We start from the raw sequence: 22,500 nt of genomic DNA, 5'->3' as shown, positions 1-22,500 counted from the left end.
ACATCAGGTCAACAGACAAGCCCACATCCTGTCAACAAAAACACCCACATCTGGTCAACAAAAACACACGTCCATATCTGGTCAACAGACACGCCCACATCCAGTCACAGACACAACCACACCAGGTCAACAGACAAGCCCACATCCTGTCAACAAAAACACATGCCCATATCCGGTCAACAGACATGCCCAGATCCAGTGAACAGACGCAACCACATCAGGTCAACAGACACGACCATATCTGGTCAAAACACACGGCAATATCCTGACAACAGACCCACCCATATCCGGGCAACAGATATGCCCATATCTGGGCAACAGACACGCCCACATCCGGTTAACGGACACACCCACATCCCGTCAATGGACACGACCATATATTTGGTCAACAAAAACACCCACATCCTGTCAACAGACACGATCACATCCGGTCAACAAAAACACACTCCCATATCCTATCAACAGACACGCTCACATCTAGTCAACAAATACACCCACATCCAGTCAACAGACACGCCCACATCCAGTCAACAAAAACACCCACATCCAGTCAACAAAAACACCCACATCCAGTCAACAGACACGCCCACATTTGGTCAACAGACACGCCCACATCTAGTAACCAAAAACACCCACATCCTGTCAACAGACTCGCCCGCATATGGTCAAAACAAACACCTACATCCGGTCAACAGACACACCCACATCTGGTCAACAAAAACACCCACATCCGGTCAACAAAAACACACGCCCACATCTGGTCAACAAAAACACCCACATCCGGTCAACAAAAACACACGCCCACATCTGGTCAACAAAAACACACGTCCATATCTGGTCAACAGACACGCCCACATCCAGTCACAGACACAACCACACCAGGTCAACAGACAAGCCCACATCCTGTCAACAAAAACACATGTCCATATCCGGTCAACAGACACGCCCAGATCCAGTCAACAGACACAACCACATCAGGTCAACGGACACGACCATATATTTGGTCAACAAAAACACCCACATCCTGTCAACAGACACGACCACATCCGGTCAACAAAAACACACGCCCATATCCGGTCAACAGACACGCCACATCTGGTCAATAAAAACACCCACATCCGGTCAACAGACATGCCCACATCCGGTCAACAGACACGCCCACATCGAGTCAACAAAACTCCCACATCCAGTCAACAGACAAGCCCACATCTGGTCAACACACACGCCAATATCCGGTCAATATCCGGTCAACAGACACGGCCATATTCGGTTAACAGACATGCCCACATCCGGTTAACGGACCTGGTCAACAAAAACACCCACATCCGGTTAACAGACATGCCCACATCCGGTCAATGGACACGCCCACATCTGGTCAATAGACACGCCCACATTCAGTCAACAGACATGACCATATCTGGTCAACACACATGCCAATACACGGGCAACAGACACGCCAACAGTTAGTTAACAGACACACCCACATCAGGTACATTCAGACATCTTTTATAAACCAATGCTTTTATAGAGCTATGTGCACACAAGAAAACATGGAAACAAAAAATGGAAATCGAGATATGACAAGCTACTGACTTTGATGCTTTCATTGATACTTATCTTTTTCTTCTGCTGGTTGAAGTTGTCAATAATGACACCAATGAAGAGGTTTAATGTGAAGAAAGCTCCAAGGATGATGAAGATTACAAAATACACATACATATACAGATTCACTTCGTATTTCGGCTGTTCTTGTTGCTATAGGAACAACATAAATCAATATGATTACATGAAATATCAAACCTCATTTTTGATCAACTAAAATGAATTATAATTGATTAAGGTCAATAATAAATACTTACATTACGGGAGTCTACAGCAGCATACATAATGGGCATCCAGCCTTTAAACGTGGCCTTGAAACAAAACAAAATCATAATGGAGTAAATCCTAAACAACATTTTGTCATTATTATCCCAATGTCATTCAAACACCTTCCTTTCTTTTGGCTGGGAAATAGACTTTTGTGGGGGGCTTTACAATCAGAGTGGATGGTGCCAAAAGAATGCAAAAGCATCATTACATAACATACGAACAGGTTTGGTAATTAAAAACTAAATGAAATATTTCAGTCTGTTGAAAAAGCGTATGCAAACAGCACAGTTTACTGTAGGGGTTTAAAGGACACTCGGGTGAGTACATGTCAGTATCAAAACGGTTATTAGGATCATTTAGAATTGTTTGAATATACAAACAAACATAGACATCATCATTAATGTGTGGTTTCATAGATGAAATATATTGCACCCACCACCTGCAGCAGGGCCAGATATCCGTTTCCTACGTTGTCAAAGTTAATCTTCAGATTTTTCCAGCGGGTTTCATTGTTCATCTGCTTACAATCTGTTCCATTGTTGACCATTGAAATAGGCAGCCGTTCGTTTGTGGTAATGTTTACACATTCATAAAACTTTCCGGCGAAGAAGTTGACACCCACGATGCTAAAAATCAGCCAGAATATGAGACACACCAGCAGGACATTTATAATGGAGGGGATGGCACCCAGAAGAGCGTTCACAACCACCTGTGTCCAGAAAAATAAACATGAACACAATCATCACAGACACGCTTTGTTAACCGCTTAGTTGAATGTATTATAAATAAGAGTTTAATCGGGGTAATAAAAAGCTCACTTGCTTTAGACCATTCAAACATACGGGTTGGGTGATAAACTAAATATGAAGAGTTTGGTTCCAAAACGCAATAAACGCCATTTTTGAAAAAAAATGAGTTACTGCCAGAATCAGTATTATTTCAGGTCAGTATTTAAAAGTAAATTCTTAATTTTACGCAAAATCCAATATCCACTGTGTTATTATGTCATCTTTTCTCCTTTTTTCCCAAAATGCAATAAACGCCACTCCTCCTTTTTTACAGAATGCCATAAATCCGCTCCACAGATTACAGCGCACCACTCCACGCAATGTAAACAAACAATGGCAGCGCGTTGAGTACTACTATGTACTTCGTGATCACCAAACAAACAAAAACAAAAGAATACTTTAATATCATTGATAAACCTGTGATGGTTTTCCGTGACGGGAAAGAAACGTAAGCCATCAACATTTAATAATTTACGCAAGAGGCACTCGGTAGACGGGTGCTTGTTTGCCCGGGCGACAGCATCAAGTTTCTGTCATGATAACACATTGACCCCAGGGGATCTTATGAAAACTTTCCATAATTTTACTCAAAGTCAACGAAAATCGAGCAGGACCAAAACATTTTACAGCTGATCGCTGTGAAAAACGTTAAGCGACGACGTCAAGTATAACCGCAGCAAGGACAGTGTTCTTAATATCACAAAGTAAGTGTTTTGATTAATGTCATTAAATGCGGAGTCCAAGATGTTTGAAAAACGCTTTGCAAAAGGAGACGGGACGACTACCAAAACACACTTATAGCCAATCAGCAGTAAGGAGCGTGTATACTAACCGACATCCTTGCCGCATTGCGTATGTGTGGGGCGGGTCTATCAACAGAAGGTCCAGATTCTATTGGGGTAGGGGCGTGTTTGTTTAGGTGATTTCAAATATCAACATTGGCTTTCAAACATCGTGGACTCCGCCTTTAATGTTTATATTTTTAATTAGTGTGTACAACTAGTCAACTAAATGAATATAACATGGCAAAGATGAATGCACATTTATATAGGCGATTGATTTAATAGATTTATAGCATTTTGAATAAAAAAATAAAAAAATAAAATAAAAATAAATGTTTTTATAATAAATCTTTGAAAATAAAGTTATGGATTTGATTTTTTATGTTTTTATAACCTAAAGATGCTATTTGAACATTTGTTACATAAAATAGTGGTTTTCATCTTGTCACTTTCTTGATATAGAAAACATGTTTTTACCGAAATTTGTCAAAATGGCTTTATTGCGTTTTGGAACCAAACTCTTCATATATTGACTATACTGTACTGTAGATTTACAATGGTTTTGTTTGACCATAACAATGATTTTATTTACCCATTAAGATTTTTAACAGCAAAACTTATTCTTGTCTTGTCAAAACTTATTCTTGTCTCACAATTTAGGTGTCATCCAGATCATATTGTTTGCTTTTACTGTATTTTTAGATTGATGCATATAAAATGCTTATGCTGCATTTTATGCTTATAAAATATTTAAGTATTCACTAACCAAAACCTTTGAATTTTTTAAAGAAACTGACCAATATTTAAGAGGTAATAAAAAGAGAACAAATGAAGAGAGGATAAAAGTTTTTTTTTAATCAGAGGGTCTGTTCTTTTATTGGATATATTGTACGTTTATATATTTATAGAAGAACATTTTCTGGGAGGGATTAAACTTTTGTGAAAATCATAAAAAATGTTGGGGCTGGCTGGCAACAAAAAAAACGCTGTCGGGAAAAGGTTAATTAAAACTAATGAAAGATGCACCATCCTTGTTATCAGTGGCGGCCGGTGACTTATTTTTTCGAGGGCGCTCGATGTGAAGTTCGTCACAACATGTATGTAGCCCGTCATGTGTGTGGTTCCTTTTTTAAAATATGTGTTCTGCGCGTCGAGAGATCGTATGTGCACATGGCCGGACTTACCATTGGGCTTGATTGGGCTTGAGCCCAGGGGCCCCGGCCAATAGGGGCCTCCGTGCCGGCTTGCGTTCGTTTGATTTGTTCAGTCATTTTCATTTTTTATTTTACAGCCTATTGGTTGGTGCCGCATTTAATTCGTTAATATATGTCAGTCATCTTGGTGCTGAATATGACGCGCTGAGTTTACTGCTTTTGAAACCCATAGATGCTAGTATAATAGCGAATACGCGAAATGAGAGTCATAAATGAGCTTTACAGATAACGAGAAAGAGCAACACGAAAATAAAAACGCACCGTATGAAAGATTACTAGAGTAGGTCTTGTAACACTGTTTTTTCTTGTTTGTTTGTAATCTAACGTGATACGCAGCAGGTATACGCAGTATATCCACTAGGAAAGGTCAAGGATTTCCGTATACCCATTTAAAAAAGCGTGAAAATACTTAACAGTGTGTGACACTTTCATTCATAAATTGACATCTGAATCACTCACCATTCGCATGCTCCACTTGCTACTTTGGCGGGATGAACCTCATATCGGCTATTTGATATTTGGTACATTTGACTACATGCGGCACTGCGCGATCCGATCATTATATGAAATCAAATTATCACGGCGCAAAAGTGACTGTAAAGCAGAAGGGGGTATTCATGTGCTTCAACAACAGCCAAAAAAATGACATCAGAGTACCGCGAGAGCGATTCGAGAAATCACACGGAGAAGTCTGCTTTCTAATCGCTCTCGCGGTACTTTGACATCATCAAATATACATAACAGAATATTCCATTATTTTTATATATTTTCTCAAGACTTTATTTGAGGTATTTTTATATGCAGTGTTTTTGAAACCACATTCGAACAATCTTCCACAAGGTCCAGTATATTCCTGCAGTGCTTTTAACATTACTCTCTACATTATGAGATGTCTTACCCTCATTCCCTCAAAGCGTGAGAGAGCTCGGAGAGGTCTGAAGGCTCTCAGTGTTCGGAGAGATTTGATGGCACTCAACTCTGAGTACTCCAGGGCGTTGGCCACCAGACTGACCAGAGAAACCTAAACACAAACACAGAGGTTATTAGGAGAAAAGCTGGCATATGTGATCTTCCTCATTGTGGTTTCTCCTGGGACAGTGTCTTGTCTAATGCACAAATGGCCAAGTCAATAATTCACTCGATTTCTGTCTAACATAATCTCTCTCACACACAGAAGAACCCAAAAACAATAAACACAAAAAACTACCCTTTTTAGTCGCTTGCTCTCAACTTAGACACACATAAATAAAATAAATTAAATAAAGTTGCGTCATGATGCAATTACAGAACATGCAATTAATATCCAAAGAAGCTCTGTGTTTCACAATTTTTTTTGTAGTGAAAAAAGTTTTTCATATGTGTTTCCATGCTATGGCATTGCTGTGAAGAATCTTTTAAGCACTTTAATTTTTAAAAGTGCAATATACACACGATTCAAGGACACGTTTTTACTTATTCTGCATTCATTTACAGTGTTGTCTTTGCATGTGGCAAAAACTTGTACTGGTTAAATGAAACTTTTAAGAAACAGTTCACTTCAAAAATCTCTTTCACCCCCATGCCATTCAGATCTGATATATTTTTGAAAAAAACACCTACATCAACAATAATAAAGTCCAACCAGCACCAGGCGTTGGTGAAGTATTTGGCAAATCCATACGCAATCCACTTCAAGAGCATCTCAAGAATAAAGATGTAGGTGAAAACCTTATCCGCATATTCCAGTATGATCTTTACTGTTTTTCTTGAGTCGAGATAAATGTCCTCAAACGCCTGCAAAACACAGAAAATATTACACTGATACAGCATGCATTACAATGATAAATAGTTTATACTACATAATCATCTTTATTAAAGACACATTTCGATAAAAACATTTATGCTATTCATGTTTAAAAATATGTTTTGCCTCTCTATCGCCATCTCTGTTTAAAACATAAAAGTGCAAGTTACTTGAATTTTCTTTAAATGGGTTGAAGTCAAATAAATTTTTAAACTGACATTTTAGTCAGCTCAAATTATAAATTGTTATTATAGGCGTACTGTGGTGCATCGTGGTAAGATAAGGAGACACTGATTTTTGTTTACTTTTATCCAAATAATGCTACGGGTTGCAGCTTTAAAGTCTGTGTAAAGTCCGATATTAAATTTGTTCTCAGTTTGTCAAACCAATGAATAATGTGTCATTAACCCCACAGCCATATTTAAATGATTAAAAAACACCAAATAAATAAAATAAGTTATTAATATCATGGAAAAACAGGCTGGATTCTTTGCTCTGGAATGCTGGGGGCGTGTCCGCTGTCAGCGCTGAAACCACACCCACTCTCCGGGCCAGAACACTGCCGTCTCTCTTAAAGGAAAACACCACCGGTTTTCAATATTTTAATTTGTACTGTTTTGTTCTAACCTTTACTTAGATGAATTAACGCATACCCGTCTTTTTTCAATGTGTGCACTTAATCTTTGTGCAGCGCCTCGTGAATGTGTTAGCATTTGGCCTAGCCCCATTCATTCCTATGGCTCCAAACAGGGATGAATTTAGAAGCCACCAAACAATTCCTTGTTTTCCCTATTTAAAGACTGTTACATGAGTAGTTACATGATTAAGTGTGGTGGCACAAAATAAAACTTTTGTTTGGAGCCATAGGAATGAATGGGGCTAGGCTAAATGCTAACACATTCAAGAAGCACTGTACAAAAATGAAAAGTGAATGCATTGAAAAAAGATAGGTATGTATTAATTCATCTAAACTGAGGTAAGAACATAGTAAAACTGTGGTGTTTTCCTTTAACTTTCAAATACCGCTACAACCTGAATGGACTGGCAATGTGTTAGGGGCAGGGCTATGATCGTTTTAGCCCCGCCCAAATAGTCCTGAACACAAACATTTGGAAAAACTGTTTAATGGTGTAACTCCACAATTGAGTATTACATAGTTCACAGACTTTGTAATGTGTATCAACAATACTTTTCTAAGATTTATAAAAAAATCTCTGAAATGACTTTACACTGACTTTAAATAAAACATTGTCAATAAAACAAAAGAAACTATTTTAACATTGTAAAATGTCCCTTACCAGAGCGCCACTGCTGAGCAGGATCATAAAGACGATGAATGTCTCAAACCAGCTATGCTCTACTATGTTGTAGCAAGCCTGTCTCAGCATCCACCAGGTCTTCCAGAAGCCCTTGTCAACATTCACCTGGCAGCACGGGCATCTCCGGACACACCCTGCACAACCACACGGCTTACAATATTCAAATTGATTTACTCAGGGGAATCTTCACTTACAAAAGGTACTATGGTATTGTGTTAGTAAGGGAGTAAGGGATTTTGATATCATTATCATACTGCATTTTTATTCAGTATTGTGGAGCCGTACTACACTGTAAAATGTTCTAGGTATATAAATATCTTAACCATTGCCAAATATGGTTATAATTTACCCTTATATATGTTATAAATAACTTACCCTTTGGTAAACGGTCTCACCACAAAAGTTTATTAAAAGGTTTGGAACACCAAGAACATACTGACTTTGTTTTAAGGCATCATGGTTCCACAATATTGACCCACCCCGTGTCAAAAAAACCACTGTATCCCATGTATGGTATCCCTTTATACTTCCTTTGCATAATAGCAAATTATGAATGCCTCACCGGCTGTAAAACAAGCATCTGGGTCTGTAGATTCCTCCTTGTCAAAGTCTACAGAAACTTCTCCGTCTTGTTTTACATGTCCATGGTGTCTGAGGTCCACTGTGCTACCCTCGGAGGAGCTTATATCAGTTAGCTCCTGCAAAAGAAGCAGAGATGCACCACACGTTACTATGGCAACGTCTCCGGTCGTCGAGGAGGTAACAGTGTTGGAGTCGTTCATTTTGGCTGGGTCGTTCAACAAGCCAGAGATAAGACTTGGCTTTACTCACTTCATGAGCTTAGATCAGGGCTCCAGACTGCCTCCAAGTTTTTGCCACCAAAATTTGAGAGTGTGCCACTGACTTTTACATCCAGTTGCACATGCGTGACCAGTAAATTTGACCTTTTTTTGTGATGTGACACTGAATTGAAAACAGCACATTGTACTTTCTGCATCTATCATTAAAGTATTTAAGTAATACAGTGGAAATTAGTAGAAATGTGAATATTTGGTTAGCATGTTGATTTACGGGTGTGTGCCCCTAAATTTTCTGGTTGTGCCCCTAAAATTTTCAGTTGGGGGCCACTGGGACAAGTGTTGTAAACTAGCTTCGGCTAAAAACACTATGATACATACATCAAATGACTGTTTGCAGTGTATTTATGTCTCTTCTTTGTATCTGTCCCTACTAAAATAAACGTAAATAATACTGTGCTCCTAGTGAAAAAAGTTAGTCTGTAGCCCTGTAGATGTTTTGGTGATCTAGACTACACCTAAAAATGACATCCTCAGGTGAAGGGACTATCGCAGTATCTGTCTTGCTTTTTTTGACCTAAATACACAGTAAATAAATTCCTCTCGTACATTTTTTTTCTGATATTAGGACAATGTAGAAGGGTATACATGATCAAAATATAGACAGAGAGACATAATATAACAGCACACAGCTTCACCTATCTGTTTTCCAGCAGAAGGAATACTTGTATCTGATAGTAAGAAAGATGGCTAACATTCACACTAGGCATTAAATGGCAGATAATGGGATCTTGGGACTGATATTTCACTGCTACTCTGACACCTCTCCCATAAAGGGTCCGGTTACATAAGTGTTGACGTAATCCACAATGCACTTATCGCAAATTACCTCGACCCGAGAGAAACTTGACCAGCGCTGTATCGCAAATCTCAGAAGCCCCCCATGACCAGTAAGACAGGACTCCGCCCACAAGTGGTGATGTCATGAACGAGTGTTTGTATTGTCATCATTGATAAAGACAGTGATCACAGTGATGTTAATGTATTTTTCAATTTTTTGTGGGATGTCATGACTTGGGAATAAAATTAGGAGTTTAGAAAGAAACTCAAAGCTTTCCATCCCTTTCTGTCAATAAATCAACACATGTCATGTGATTTCATTTGGTGGTGAACTTTGGTTTGTAAATTTGTGTGCATTTGGGTCACTGTACCAATAACTTCAAACATCATACCTCTTTGTCTTCCTCCAGGTCCGAGGTGAGACTGCTGAAGTCCTCAGTGTTTAGGCACTCAAAATCAGACTCCTCTTCTGCTATCGGGACACTGATGGTCAAGCTCGGGTTGCTGATAATATGCTCAGTTTCACTTGCAGTGTCTGTTTCGGTCGTTTTTTGCAACAGTTCTAACGCGGTATGGTTGGCATTATCGTTCACTTCCTTGCTGTCGTTTGCATGCACCGATTTCCTTTTCTTCTTCCTCCTTTTCACACAGCCGCTCGAGAAGAAACTGTGCAGACGCACTTTAACGAAAGCAAACGCATTCTTGATTCGACCGACGGCTATCTGCAGGTTGTTTTTTTCAGCTTCCTCGCCTGTGACCGTAAGGTTGTCAGCGCTGAAGGAGCTGAGCAGAAGAGCTAGGAACAGATTCAAAACCTACAAGGAACAAAAGCATGGTGGAAACCAACCACAGTTTATGCTTTGGTGTCAAAATGTCTTTTTTTTGGACTTATTCATATCAAATCATTTAAAAACAGACCCTACTGTACTTACCACCAGATTTCCGATCACCATGACCATCATGAACACAATTAAGCACATGGGTTGTCCTGCCACCTGCATACAATCCCACATGGTCTCGATCCACTCGCCGCACAGCACCCTGAAGACGATCAGGAACGAGTGGAAAAAATCATTCATGTGCCAGCGTGGAAGGGTGCAGTCATCGGAAATCTTACACACGCAGTCGCCATAGCTCTTCCCGAACAGCTGCATGCCCACAACGGCGAAGATGAAGACGATGATGGCCAGCACCAGTGTCAGATTGCTCATGGCGCCAATCGAGTTGCCGATGATCTTGATCAGCATGTTGAGAGTCGGCCAGGACTTTGCTAGTTTAAAGACCCTCAGCTGTGATAACAAGCAGGATAAAAGATGATTTTACATCACAGAGATGAATTTCATTGCTCAAAGTTTGCTCTTTTAGCTCATCAAAAAGTGTTGAGTTTCTTGCCAAAGTTATAAACACTACTGACCCTGCTGAACAAAACAGCATCAAACCAGCATGGACCAGTATGGGAATTATTTACAAGCATACCAGCACCAAAACACAACATATGCAGGTCTTGCTGGTATAACCAGCATAGGATGCTGGTGCTAGTGCTGGTTTGGTGCTAGTTTAGCTGGTGCTAATGCTGGTTTGGTGCTGGTTTAGCTCGTGTTCGGATAACCTACAGTGTAGCTAAGTCGTAGACCTTATGAATGACTATAAATTGGACTTTAGTTTCGCATACGTCATGCGTGACCTTTCGTCATGATTACGTAATACGTAAGGTCTGGCTGATGCATCACACAGCTAATGCAAGACAAGAACTTGTGTTTTAAAAATACTTATTTTTTGACGAAAATAAAGATCGTTTTGCTTGATAAGATCCTTACACTACAAAAAAAATTCTTACAATGTATTTTTGTCTTTATTTTTTTTCAGAACAAATATCTACAAATTCTTAAATTAAAATGCATAAGTCTAGTTTTTAGACAAAAAAAAAAAACATTTAAGGGAATTTGTGCTTAAGGCAAAAAAATCTAAAAATGGGGTAAGAAAATTATTTCTTCAAATGTTCTAAAATTAAGTGTTTAATAAAAAGTTTATGGTTTTTTTCTTACCCCATTGGCAGATATCTTTCCTGTTTTAAGCACAAACTCACCCAAATTGTATTTTTTAGGTAATTTTGCTCATCAAAAAATGCATCTTAAGTTACATTTTTTTTAGATATTTGTACTGAAAACAAGACAAAAGTACTAAGTAAGAAAGTCATTTTTTTGCGGTGCACTGCACAAAATGATTTTCAAGAAAAAATCTTAGTGTTTTTGTTTTGTTTTCAGTAAAAATATCTAAATATTCTTAAAATAAGATGCTTTTTTTGATGAGCAAAACGACCCAAGAAAATAAGTCTAGTTTTAGACCAAAAATATAAAATTTAAGTGATTTTGTGCATAAAACAAGCAAAAAATCTGCCAATGGGGTAAGCAAAATACCATAAAATCTTGAACATTTTTCTTAAAAACTAAAGAAAGATTAGTTTTACTACAGCAGATTTTTTTGCTTGTTTTATGCATTCAAATTACTTAAATTTGATATTTTTTGGTCTAAAAACTAGAATTATTTTCTTGGGTTGTTTTTAATTTAAGAACTTTTGGATATTTTTACTTAAAACAAGACAAAAATACTAAGAACATTTTTTCTTGAAATTCATTTTTTGCAATGTGTATGCATCGGTTGAGATTGTTAGAGCCCTTTGAAGCTTCACTTTTAAACTGCATTGAAACTGTAAAATGTTGAGGTCCACTGAAGTCCACTTAATGGAGAAAAATTGAATGTTTTCTTCTAAAAATTTTAATTTCTTCTAAACTGAAAAAAAAACATCTTGGATGATATGGGGGTGAGTAAATTATTCAGATTTTTTTATATAAAAGTGGAATAATCCTTTAAATCCCAAATAATCTCACTGTTGTATAGGAGAAACCAGTACGATATAAGAGTACTAAATTAATATCTAATAAAAATAAGCAACAAAACATACGTTATATGCTGCCTAGCTTTTAAAATGCCACCTGCAGATTTGTCACAATGATATCAGGACACTCTTACCAGCCGAAACGGCCTCAGAATTCCCATTCCAGAATAGACGTTCTGAAGGGAAAGCTCCAGAAGACTCAAAGTGACTATGACGCTGTCAAAGATATTCCAGCCTTCCTGAAAATACGTATACGGGTCCAAAGCAATGATCTTTAAAATCATTTCTGCTGTAAAGATTCCAATAAACACCTGTGGGAAAGTAGACGATTACAACAATTTAATAATGTAAACTTTTATTACACCCTAAATGCATGTCAGTAAGCACTTATGACCCATTTTGGTTTGGTTTTTGTTAAAAAAAGTGTCACAGTTGAAGACTCTTAAAATATATTTCAGGGTTTCCCGCAGCACTTTGCAATTCGGGCGGCCCGCCTAAGCTGGGAAACCCTACCGCCTTAACTAAGCCTTAACTCCTTGAAGATAATGTAATTAATAGTGGAAAATAATCAGTTTTTACAATCTTCGTGCTATCTATCATCGTTTGCCAGACGTTCTACAACATCTGCTTTAGTTTGTGTTTATTAACCCTTTAGTTTCACTTCATCACGCAGCTATTCCTGTTATGCTGCAATTACACCAACCGTATTTGAGGCATCAAAATCACGTCTACCGCGCCTAGTTTGCCGCTTGAACAGTTTGAATGTGGAAAAAGCAAGCATTTGACCCGCATCAGAGGCAAAATCCGCTTCTTGTGGGAGGTGCGGTTGTCTGTTTGCAAGATGACTGATGTTGATTGTGCATTTATCGAGAGAGTTACCGGTTTGTATTTGGTAACCTTACTATAGGGGGAAAATAAATGGTGTTGCCCAATGTCCTCACTGACACTCTTCCAAGCGAGGTCCTTTTTATTCCTGTCTCTATAGAAATAAGAACTTGTGTCGTATAGCTCCGGGTGACTGCTAACGGACAATTTTAAGCGTTCCTTCAGGTTGAATGAGTGACTTCGGCGTGGCTACCGCCACAGGAGCAAGCAGGCTCCTGATTGGTTAACGCGCCGCGAAATTCCGCCAAAGTTCGAATTTTTCAACTTGGGTCAAGTCAATATGAAGACGCCAATATTCCGTGCCGCGCCAAACGCCTCATTTGCACCGCAAGACCTCCAGACGCGCATCAACGCGTCTTCATATTGACTTAACATTGAAATCACTCGCGCTTCACGCCTCTACCGCGGCTGGTGTAAACACAGCATTAGAGGTAAAAACAATTAATTCATTAATAATCTAGTATGTGTTCATTTTCTGTCATAGTTTCTTCGAAAATGAAGTTGTATTTGAGTGTTTTAAATAAAAATATTTTAATTTTCATCATCAGGCGTTGTCCTCTGTGTAGCTGTTATTGAATGCACCTAACAAGCAATTTTGCATTTAAAAGAAGTCTAATAGCCATCCAAACACAGACCAGACGTCTAGGCCTAATCAAGGCAAAATCTAGGCTGTCACTGAAAATATAATAGACGTCTAAGCATAGCTTAAAAAAAAATAAAAAAGCTTGTAATTACTGTTGACTTTGTCTACATGGAACATCAGTCATCTCACAATACTACTTGTAACCGAATTCAAGTTTATTTGGCTAGAAATGGTTTACTCATAGCCAGACTATATTGGGTTTATAGTTAACCTATAGAGCTTATCAGATCCTTATTCATTCTGTGTTTACTGCGTGTGGTAGATGTAGCCAATTTATGTAATTTCCTGATAAACAGCACTTACTAGATTGCCAGTAGAAAGGATGTTTGCGAAATCGTTTTCCATCGGATAATACTCCATGGCCATAAACACTGTGTTGATCACAATACAAATAGTGATGAAGAGGTCTGCAAAAGGGTCCATCACAATCATGTGGACAATATCCTTGATCTTCAGCCATGTGGGGGAGCAATCCCAGATCAGATAGCTTTCCGCAAACTCGTACCACCAATCCAGGCACTTCTGCTTCCACACGTCCATCGCTGCCACGTTCAAAAGAGAAACAGACAATGCAGAAATCAGTCTAAATTGCAAGCTGTATATGAACTTTGCACGTTGCTTCTCTATGCACACGTTGCAAGCAGGGATTTTGTTAAAAGAAAGGTGTACCCCCTTTTGCACGTTGCTTCTCTATGCACACGTTGCAAGCAGGGATTTTGTTATAGGAAAGGTTTACCCCAATATGAAAATTCAATCACTATAAACTGTTGCTGCATACCAAAGTGTCACCGTGAACATTCTTCAAAAAGATGGCATGCTATGATATTAAAAAAACAGGACAGGTTTAGAACCACATGCAGGTGAGTTTTCTGTTTTTGGTGAACTATTCCTTTAAAGTGCATTTACATGCGAAAGATCAACAAGTATCCCTCACACTCAGTTTCTTCAAAGTGTGTTCGTCTAGGGTTTATGGTTTCCTTACAGTCAGAAGGGTTGTTTGAGCCGCTGGCAATGCTCAGAGCTCTCTTGCGTGCTGATTGGTCGTGTAGAAGAGATCGCGAAAAGCGCTGTGAGTTGCATCTTCCTCTGTTTTCTTCATCCGTGTCCACCTGTAAAAGACGAATGATTACAACATGTGAACACAACTTTTCTAAACAGCCTATCCTTCTGGTTTCACACATAAGGCTTAATGTTTGAGCTGTCTCAACTGAAAATAACCAAACATATTTTTTGTGAATAAAATATATCATAAGCTAAATTTAGCTAAGCCTTGTGCTGTGAAACCAGGCCTTTATGTTCGTAATATTTTACATTAAATCCTACTTATCTGCATCATTGGTAAGCAGGATTTCAAGGGAGGCGAAGGCATGGCAACAATTCATATTCACACAAAATCATTCATATAATGACCATTAATATTAAACATTAAACTAGAGATGTTTCTTTACATTTGATTGACAGGATATATCGGCCATGACCATCGGCTGTTTTAAGCTGAAAAAGATTATTTTCCCCAAAATACCAATTATCAGATAATATATCGGTGCATCTCTAGTAAGGGTGGGCTGATCCGATATTCCGTATCGATATTGGCGAAAAATGTACGGATCTAATATTGTAGAAGTCGGTATCAGTATCGACAAATACTCAAGGTTGTGGTATCGGTATCAGACATGAAAAACTGGTATCAGCCCAGCCCTAATCTCTATAGAGAACTAATGAACAGTGTACATTTAATTAGTTTAACATTTTTATAAATGGACATGCTTTAATAGCCCTCCTGAAAAAACAATAAAACCATTACAGAAAATTCTAATGGTTTCCATTAAAATACCAATAGGAACCATTCGCTTTTACCATTAAAACCACTACACTGTAGTGTGTTTTGGGCCATATTCCATTAGAACCAATAGGCCTTACATATAACCAATAGAACCAATACACACCATTAGAGACCAACAAAAACCAATACTCTGTACTGTGTTTTGGGCCATACTCCATTAGAACCAATAAAATTCCTAATACAACCATTAGAATTTTCTGTAATGGTTTTATTGTTTTTTTCAGCAGGGCGAGCCAAAAACACTTGTGGGAAGGAGAAATGGGAGGCCAGAAAAAGCCATTTCTCCATTTTAATGTTGAAGAATATTTGTAATTTGTAATTTGTGTCTTTCTCCATGCATTGGAAATTGCACAAAACTTATTCCACAACACTCACAGTTATTACATGCTTTAACATGCTTTTCAAATAAAAGGCAAGACTTTGACATTGACATTTGACGAAGAGTTTTGTATACACTCTAAAATGCTGTGTTTTTAACCCATGGTTGAGTCAATAAACCAAAATGTTGGGTTTTTATATCCCATTAATGGGTCAAATATAAACATTTTCTGGGTTCATTTCACCCAACTGCTGGGATCATAACAAAATAACCATCTTTTAGACCGCTAATACAAACATAAAGATTACACACAGGCCCACACAAAATCTGAAGGATCTGCGAATTCATGTAACTCAATGTATGTTTACAAAATATTATGTCAATATATGTTGTGTAATGCATTCAGCTAAGGGCTGGTTGCATTGTTGTAGCCGAGTCCAAATCGAGTCCAAGTCAAGACCAGAGATCGAGTGTCAGGTCAAGACCGAATCCACATCTTTACTTGGATTTGAAAGTTGATCTCTGGTCTAGGTCTTGACTCAGACTTGAGTTGGACTCGACTACAACATTGGCTGGTTACGACGGGTACACCCGGTGGTAAGACTAGTCTTGACGTAAAATGCGCTTTATGTCCTACATAGAATTTATACCCATTGCACCATATAGCCTACACATAGCACACATCAGACTAAATCTTACGTTTGGTCAAAGATGGGCGTTATCTAACAAACCTTGACACATGTAAATCCAATCCACAGGATATGCTATCATTGGGCTTTTAGGCATGGCAGCCCGCTCTTATTATATAAATATAAATATAATACTTAGATATTTACGAAGACATAGCAGATAACTTAATAAAAGCTTTCATTTTGTTTAAAATTCAAAACTTTTTGAATTAATCACCAAATTATTACTTTTTGAGCTAACAGGAAACGCTTTTAAGTATCAATCCATAGACATGCATCGTCTATGCTGAGCGTAGCTGCGCTTGGTAGTAGTTCAAGATGGTGCAAAAGGCATAATTTTTTTTCCTAGAGTCGGTCGTAGCTAAGCCTGATTTAGGGCTTACACCCAACTTTTAATGTCCAAGCGTGTATTGCCCCACTTGTCCATCAAGTAGTCCATTTATCAGAAAATCACAGATTTTCCACCAAACTCATCGCATTAAAATAATTTAAATATTGTTATTATAAAGCGTTAAGTGTCATGCGCATAAATAAATTTTTGATAAAAGCGTGCAAAATAAAAATCATCCAGGTAAAAATTATATCAAACCAATAGCACGTAACAGAGCGAGCAAGGATTGCGTGCTATCTTAAAATGTTTCCCTTACACCAAAGTCTTCAAACATGGCCCTTTTTCGGGATGGCGTTAGCAGTCCAGAGGGGGAGTTGGGTTGCGACCCATCACCTGACATCATCACTATGCCATTGCTGTCGACCACGTATCGCACTTTTCCGTTAGAGGGTCGCAGCAAATGTGGCGTCAGACTGCCGTTGCTAACGGTGCTGTAGAGACGTTCGGGATGACACAGCAGAAAGGGCGAATCCCTCCGGCTATCGGTCTCCTCACACATGCTCTGCTCATCGTCGGCGTAGTTGTTTTCTGAACGCAGGAAGTCGCGGTAACTGAAGACGCTAGATTTGCTGTCACGCCGTGGTGTTAAAACTGAACCCTGAATACTCAAGGGGGACTGGAGAGATAAACAGACCATAAGACGTTTTACACACAATTACACAACTTGAACCTAGCAGGCTGGAGATTGATGATATGTCTTGTTGAAGTTGATGAGAATGATGATTGTAAAGATGATAGTCATGCTGAACATTATAAACCATCATGATGAAGGAGAATTTCGATTTCTTGGGTCTACGACAAATGGTGCGCAATGAGTTACGGGACTAAAGGGGGGTACACACCAAACGCGAATTCAATGATTTGCACTAGTAGATTAAATACAAAGTCAATGCAAAGGCGCAAATAGACACAAACTCGCAAGGGGCAAATTGGATGGCGCGATTTGCGCAAAAAACATGTGCTATTCTCCTCAACTCGTTTTTGCGCAAGTAAAAAATATTCAACTCAATCAAAAAATTAGCATGACACGAAGTTAAATCCCGCGAGTAATCTAAAGTGAGGAACGCAATGCTTCGTGTTTGGTGTGTAAGCAGCATACGTTTTGTCCAGAAAAAGTAGTAATATGAGAGATAAAAATAGTAATGCTTTGCATTAGCATTGCAAGCACCACTAATAAGTGTTGAAGGTTAGCAGGTGATGTTGGAAGGCTGAAGATATACATTACAAATTGAATTTTAAAGAATTTCAAATGTAAACAAACATGCATATATTTACATATACGTAGTATATACATATCACACACACATACACACAAATAAGAAGAGCTGACCTGACATGGAGAATTATAAGTCCGTTCATAAGAACGACGGATGTTTCTGTCGGCTGTGATGTGGAAGCTGGTCCTCTTAACGCTTCCTTCCTTCTTTGAGTCGTCGTCTTTCTCCCCCTCACGCTGTCTCTTTTTCTTGCGGTTGCGTCTCTCTTTAGCACTTTTTGAGCTTAGTTTGGACGTATCGGAGGAATTGTCCGATGTCACTTCGCCCAGTTCCTCAAGGTTGGACACAGCGGCTGCCGCCTATCACATAACAGAGCCCACAACGCCACTGAAGCAACAGCTTACATGGATATCAAGCATCCCAGCAAGCAATTTTTGGTTTAACAGATGTCTAATAGACGTCCAAACCAGGGGCGATTCTAGGATTTTCATTTTAGGGGGGCTCAGCCCCCAGTAAGGGTATGATTTAAAAAATATTATTTGACTATTAGGGTAGGGTTGCATACTACCAACCTTTTTGCAATCCACTATTCCATTGTATTCCCTGTGTTTCATATATAGGACAAGCTTCTCCTTTGCGCTGCATATTTGTTAGATAAAGCCAAAAAGGCAGTGGGTTGCCGCCGTTAGTTCATGTGGTGGCATTTTCGCACCGCGATTGACTGACTCGTAGATTTTAAGAGGTCCGTCATTCAGTCATATTATTTCACATGTCAACCTGAGGTGACTGCACTGCGGGTCAGAACAGCCGCCAGTCCGCCCTGCACACACCTTGTACTACTGATGTCCCAGCTAACAATTTTTGGTTCCCAAAACGTTCCCCTAACGTTAGTTTTTGGCTCCCATAACGTTATTTTCCAAGGTTTGTTTTTGGTTAGCCAGGAAAGTTTTTTTTACAGAAATAGAACGTTATTTTTAGGTTATTTTAACGTTTTCCTAATGTTAGAATAACGTTAGAAAACCGTTAGAAAACCGTTAGGAAAACGTTCCAATAACGTTAGGAAAACGTTAAAATAACCTAAAAATAACGTTCTGTATAAGTTATTTTTAGGTTATTTAAAAATAACCACCCTACAACTTTATGGGAACGTTATTTTATAGAACGTTATTCCCAGAACGTTCTTTTTTGGTTCCCAAAAAAATAACCAAAATATAACCAAAAACTAACGTTAGGAGAACGTTCCGTGTTTGCTGGGGTGTTCGCTCTGCTCGGCCCCCCTGCGGATTGAAGAACGCGCTTAATCCATGCTGACTCAGATCAGGGGAGGAGCCGAAACTTGACGCAGCAAGCCACCTTTTCTAAAGAGTTTTTATAGGGGACTGACGAGATCACAAATTAATGAATCAAATAATTTTTAGGGGGGCTGGGCAGAATTTTAGGGGGGCTGAATGACTTGAATTTCACAGGCGGCTTTCAAGCGCGAATGACATGAGTAAACTCAAAATGTTCAAGAGTCCAACTACACGGGAATAGCACGTTTTTGCTGCCTCTTCCGCATCTGGTGTGAACGCACAGTTAGACATTTCACAAGTTATTTTATCAAAAACGACATGCAACCAAGCTTATTTTGGCAAGAAGTGATCGGGTCTATAGTTAACCTTGACGGTGAAATGACAGCTAATGCTTGAAGGGATGGTACCCAAGCCCAGTTTTTAAAGAGCAACTATGGTCCGATTCATGGTTTTACATGCTACAATAAATGATCTGTGAAGTATTTTGAGCTGAAACTTCACAGACACATTCTGAGCAGACCCGAGACTTATATTACACATTGTAAAAAGGCCATAATAGGTGCCCTTTAAGGGTGTGCAAATATATTTTGGGATGAACTATTAACAGAAAACATAGTTTGATCTTAGATATCATAGACATTGTAAGGCCCAATCCCATTTCTCTGTCTTACCCCTTACCCCTTAGTTTTGTACGTTCACATGAGGGGAAAGCCGCCTTTCCACTGCACACGACATACGGAAACGACAGTCGGAGTTTTCCCCCTAGTGGCAGTCGTAATGCAGTTTCAGTTTAATCGTATATGGGAGAGAAGCTTATTCCAGCGAAAGATGCTTAATTCTAATATTTTTTTTACCATGGCAGAATAAATAAATAAATGCAAATGAATGAAACAATAAACAGCTATGCATATATGACAAAGATTGACAATATTTTTTGGAGAACATAAAAATAATAACATACACAAATTAAATTAATAATGTATTTATTATCAGTAATCAAAAGTCTTTTTAAGGATTCAAGTGTTACTAATAAAGTTAAACAAAAAGGATTAATAATTTTTACCTCACACACCGTTTATGATTGGAATACAATGAAATACATCACTTCCGGTCGGCATATCGCATGTGGTTTAGTCGCACAAGTTCAAATATTTTAACGGATTCAACGCTCAAAACGGATCCGATATTTACGCATCCGGAGGTGGTCGGCTCTTCACGCAGCCCCTTTGCGACTCTTCATAGAAAATGAATGACTTCCGGTTTAACGGCCGCTGTTTGTTGTGTGCAGTGGAAAGGCGGCTTAAGGGCCAATTGGGATAGCCCTTACTCTCATGTGAACGTGCAAAACTAAGGGGTAGGGGAAAGGGGTAAGACAGAGAAATGAGATTGGTCCTAAACTTACCTCTTCCTCTTCTTTTCTCCTGAGCTGCTCAAGCATGGAATTAAACTCTTCCTCTTTTTTCAGAGCCTCATCGATGGTGGCTTGGTTCTGTTCATCATATGCCATGGCAACCACAGCCAAAATGAGGTTTATCAGGTAGAAGGACCCCAGAAAGATGACCAGCACAAAGAAAATCATGTAGGTCTTCCCTGCAGCCCGAAGAGTCTGTAAAAACAACCCATGATTTTTTTTCTTTATAAATTGTGTAAGAAACATAGGAAGCTTTTCGTGGTATCATAGGCAAAATACAGACCATTGGCAGAAAGGTTTGTGCTGTTTAAAGACAGTGAACCCCAAAGTAAAGATTCTGTAATTAATTACTTTTTTTTAGTGGAATCAATGTCAGGTGAATGGGGACTAGCGCTCATAGGGCCATAAGCCATCCGCTTGTTAAGTCATGATGTTTTCTGGGTCCAAGCCACTGCTCATTTTAAGTGAGACTACAATCTCAACAGCCTTTTATGAGCTCTGTTTACTTACTTTAGCTTTTGTTATTTATGAGGTCATCGTTCTTGAACGAATATGAAATATCAACTGTTATTGAAACCAAGCCCAGAGAACGCCAGGTTCTTGAATTTACCTAGTTATGACGTAGTAGCAGTGGCGAAGCTATGAGTGGGTGGCCCACCCAATCAGAAGGCCATTTTCCAGACAAATGTGTAAATAATTTAACAAAAATAAATAATAGTACTACGAATAGACGTCTTATCACACTATAATTTCATATATGTAATAAAATTATAAATATAATTAAAATATAAAATTTAAGTGCAAGTTTGCATGTTCGGGCAGTTTCGCAGTTTTCTTTTACCCTATAGGTGCACACGCTTGTAAATGGTAAATGGTAAATGGTAAATGGACTGCATTTATATAGGGCTTTCAACAGACCTATGGCCATCCAAAGCGCTTTACAAGTTGCCTCACATTCACCCATTCACTCACACATTCATACACCGACGCGCGATTGATCTGAATTTGAAAATAGCGAGTCGCAAATCATCGAGTTTAACAGCCTTTCCACGATGACATCTGCTGTTGTATGTTTACTTTTGAAAACAGAGACTATACATCACTCATGGAAATGTTGGATTACTGAGGACATCTTTTCAAATGTCAACAAAATGAAACGAGCACTTATTACTTTGATAATGACTTCATCCTGTAAAGACTGTTCTTCACCACATATTGTATAAAAAACATATAACGTTACGCTCATCGATAATAAATGCTCGTCTGAGAAATTTATTTCTGCTTTTCTTTGTGCGAAGGGACATATTATGATCAAAGATATTGGACTTTGTTATTATGATCGAGACTTTCTCCATCTTTAACCAGAAGCGGCCGTCTCAGACTAATACAGTACGACATGTAACGGTGAGTTTAGACATTTTCTTAATGTTTATAATGGTGTAATTATTATTTACAGTTTATAGTCAGGAGTATTACTCCAGTCAACTATTTAGGGGTGCAGACTTTGTGTCGTTTCATA

At 38.7% G+C, this 22,500-nt stretch overlaps 1 protein-coding gene across 4 annotated transcripts in view; it reads right to left on the bottom strand.

Moving 5' to 3' along the window:
* scn1laa (sodium channel, voltage-gated, type I-like, alpha) overlaps positions 1 to 22,500 on the bottom strand; it is a 56,574-nt gene that overhangs the window by 5,954 nt on the left and 28,120 nt on the right. The window contains exons 10-24 of one of the 4 annotated variants that reach the window (XM_055215376.2): positions 20,973 to 21,176; positions 18,392 to 18,637; positions 17,318 to 17,677; positions 14,754 to 14,928; positions 14,123 to 14,361; positions 12,426 to 12,602; positions 10,328 to 10,684; positions 9,788 to 10,210; positions 8,321 to 8,456; positions 7,738 to 7,892; positions 6,256 to 6,429; positions 5,555 to 5,677; positions 2,309 to 2,581; positions 1,860 to 1,913; positions 1,618 to 1,755 (exon numbers count right to left, since the gene is read on the bottom strand). In XM_055215376.2, the coding sequence (XP_055071351.2) occupies positions 1,618 to 1,755; positions 1,860 to 1,913; positions 2,309 to 2,581; positions 5,555 to 5,677; positions 6,256 to 6,429; positions 7,738 to 7,892; positions 8,321 to 8,456; positions 9,788 to 10,210; positions 10,328 to 10,684; positions 12,426 to 12,602; positions 14,123 to 14,361; positions 14,754 to 14,928; positions 17,318 to 17,677; positions 18,392 to 18,637; positions 20,973 to 21,176 (3,234 nt within the window). The remainder of the gene's footprint in view (positions 1 to 1,617; positions 1,756 to 1,859; positions 1,914 to 2,308; positions 2,582 to 5,554; positions 5,678 to 6,255; positions 6,430 to 7,737; positions 7,893 to 8,320; positions 8,457 to 9,787; positions 10,211 to 10,327; positions 10,685 to 12,425; positions 12,603 to 14,122; positions 14,362 to 14,753; positions 14,929 to 17,317; positions 17,678 to 18,391; positions 18,638 to 20,972; positions 21,177 to 22,500) is intronic. The other 3 variants (XM_055215377.2, XM_055215378.2, XM_055215379.2) reach the window with 3 other exon arrangements.

This window comes from Misgurnus anguillicaudatus, chromosome 17 (genome assembly GCF_027580225.2).
Source record: "Misgurnus anguillicaudatus chromosome 17, ASM2758022v2, whole genome shotgun sequence".
NCBI lineage: Eukaryota > Metazoa > Chordata > Actinopteri > Cypriniformes > Cobitidae > Misgurnus > Misgurnus anguillicaudatus.
Note: the sequence above shows the minus strand (reverse complement) of the source record. Positions and strands in the feature narration are given on the sequence as shown.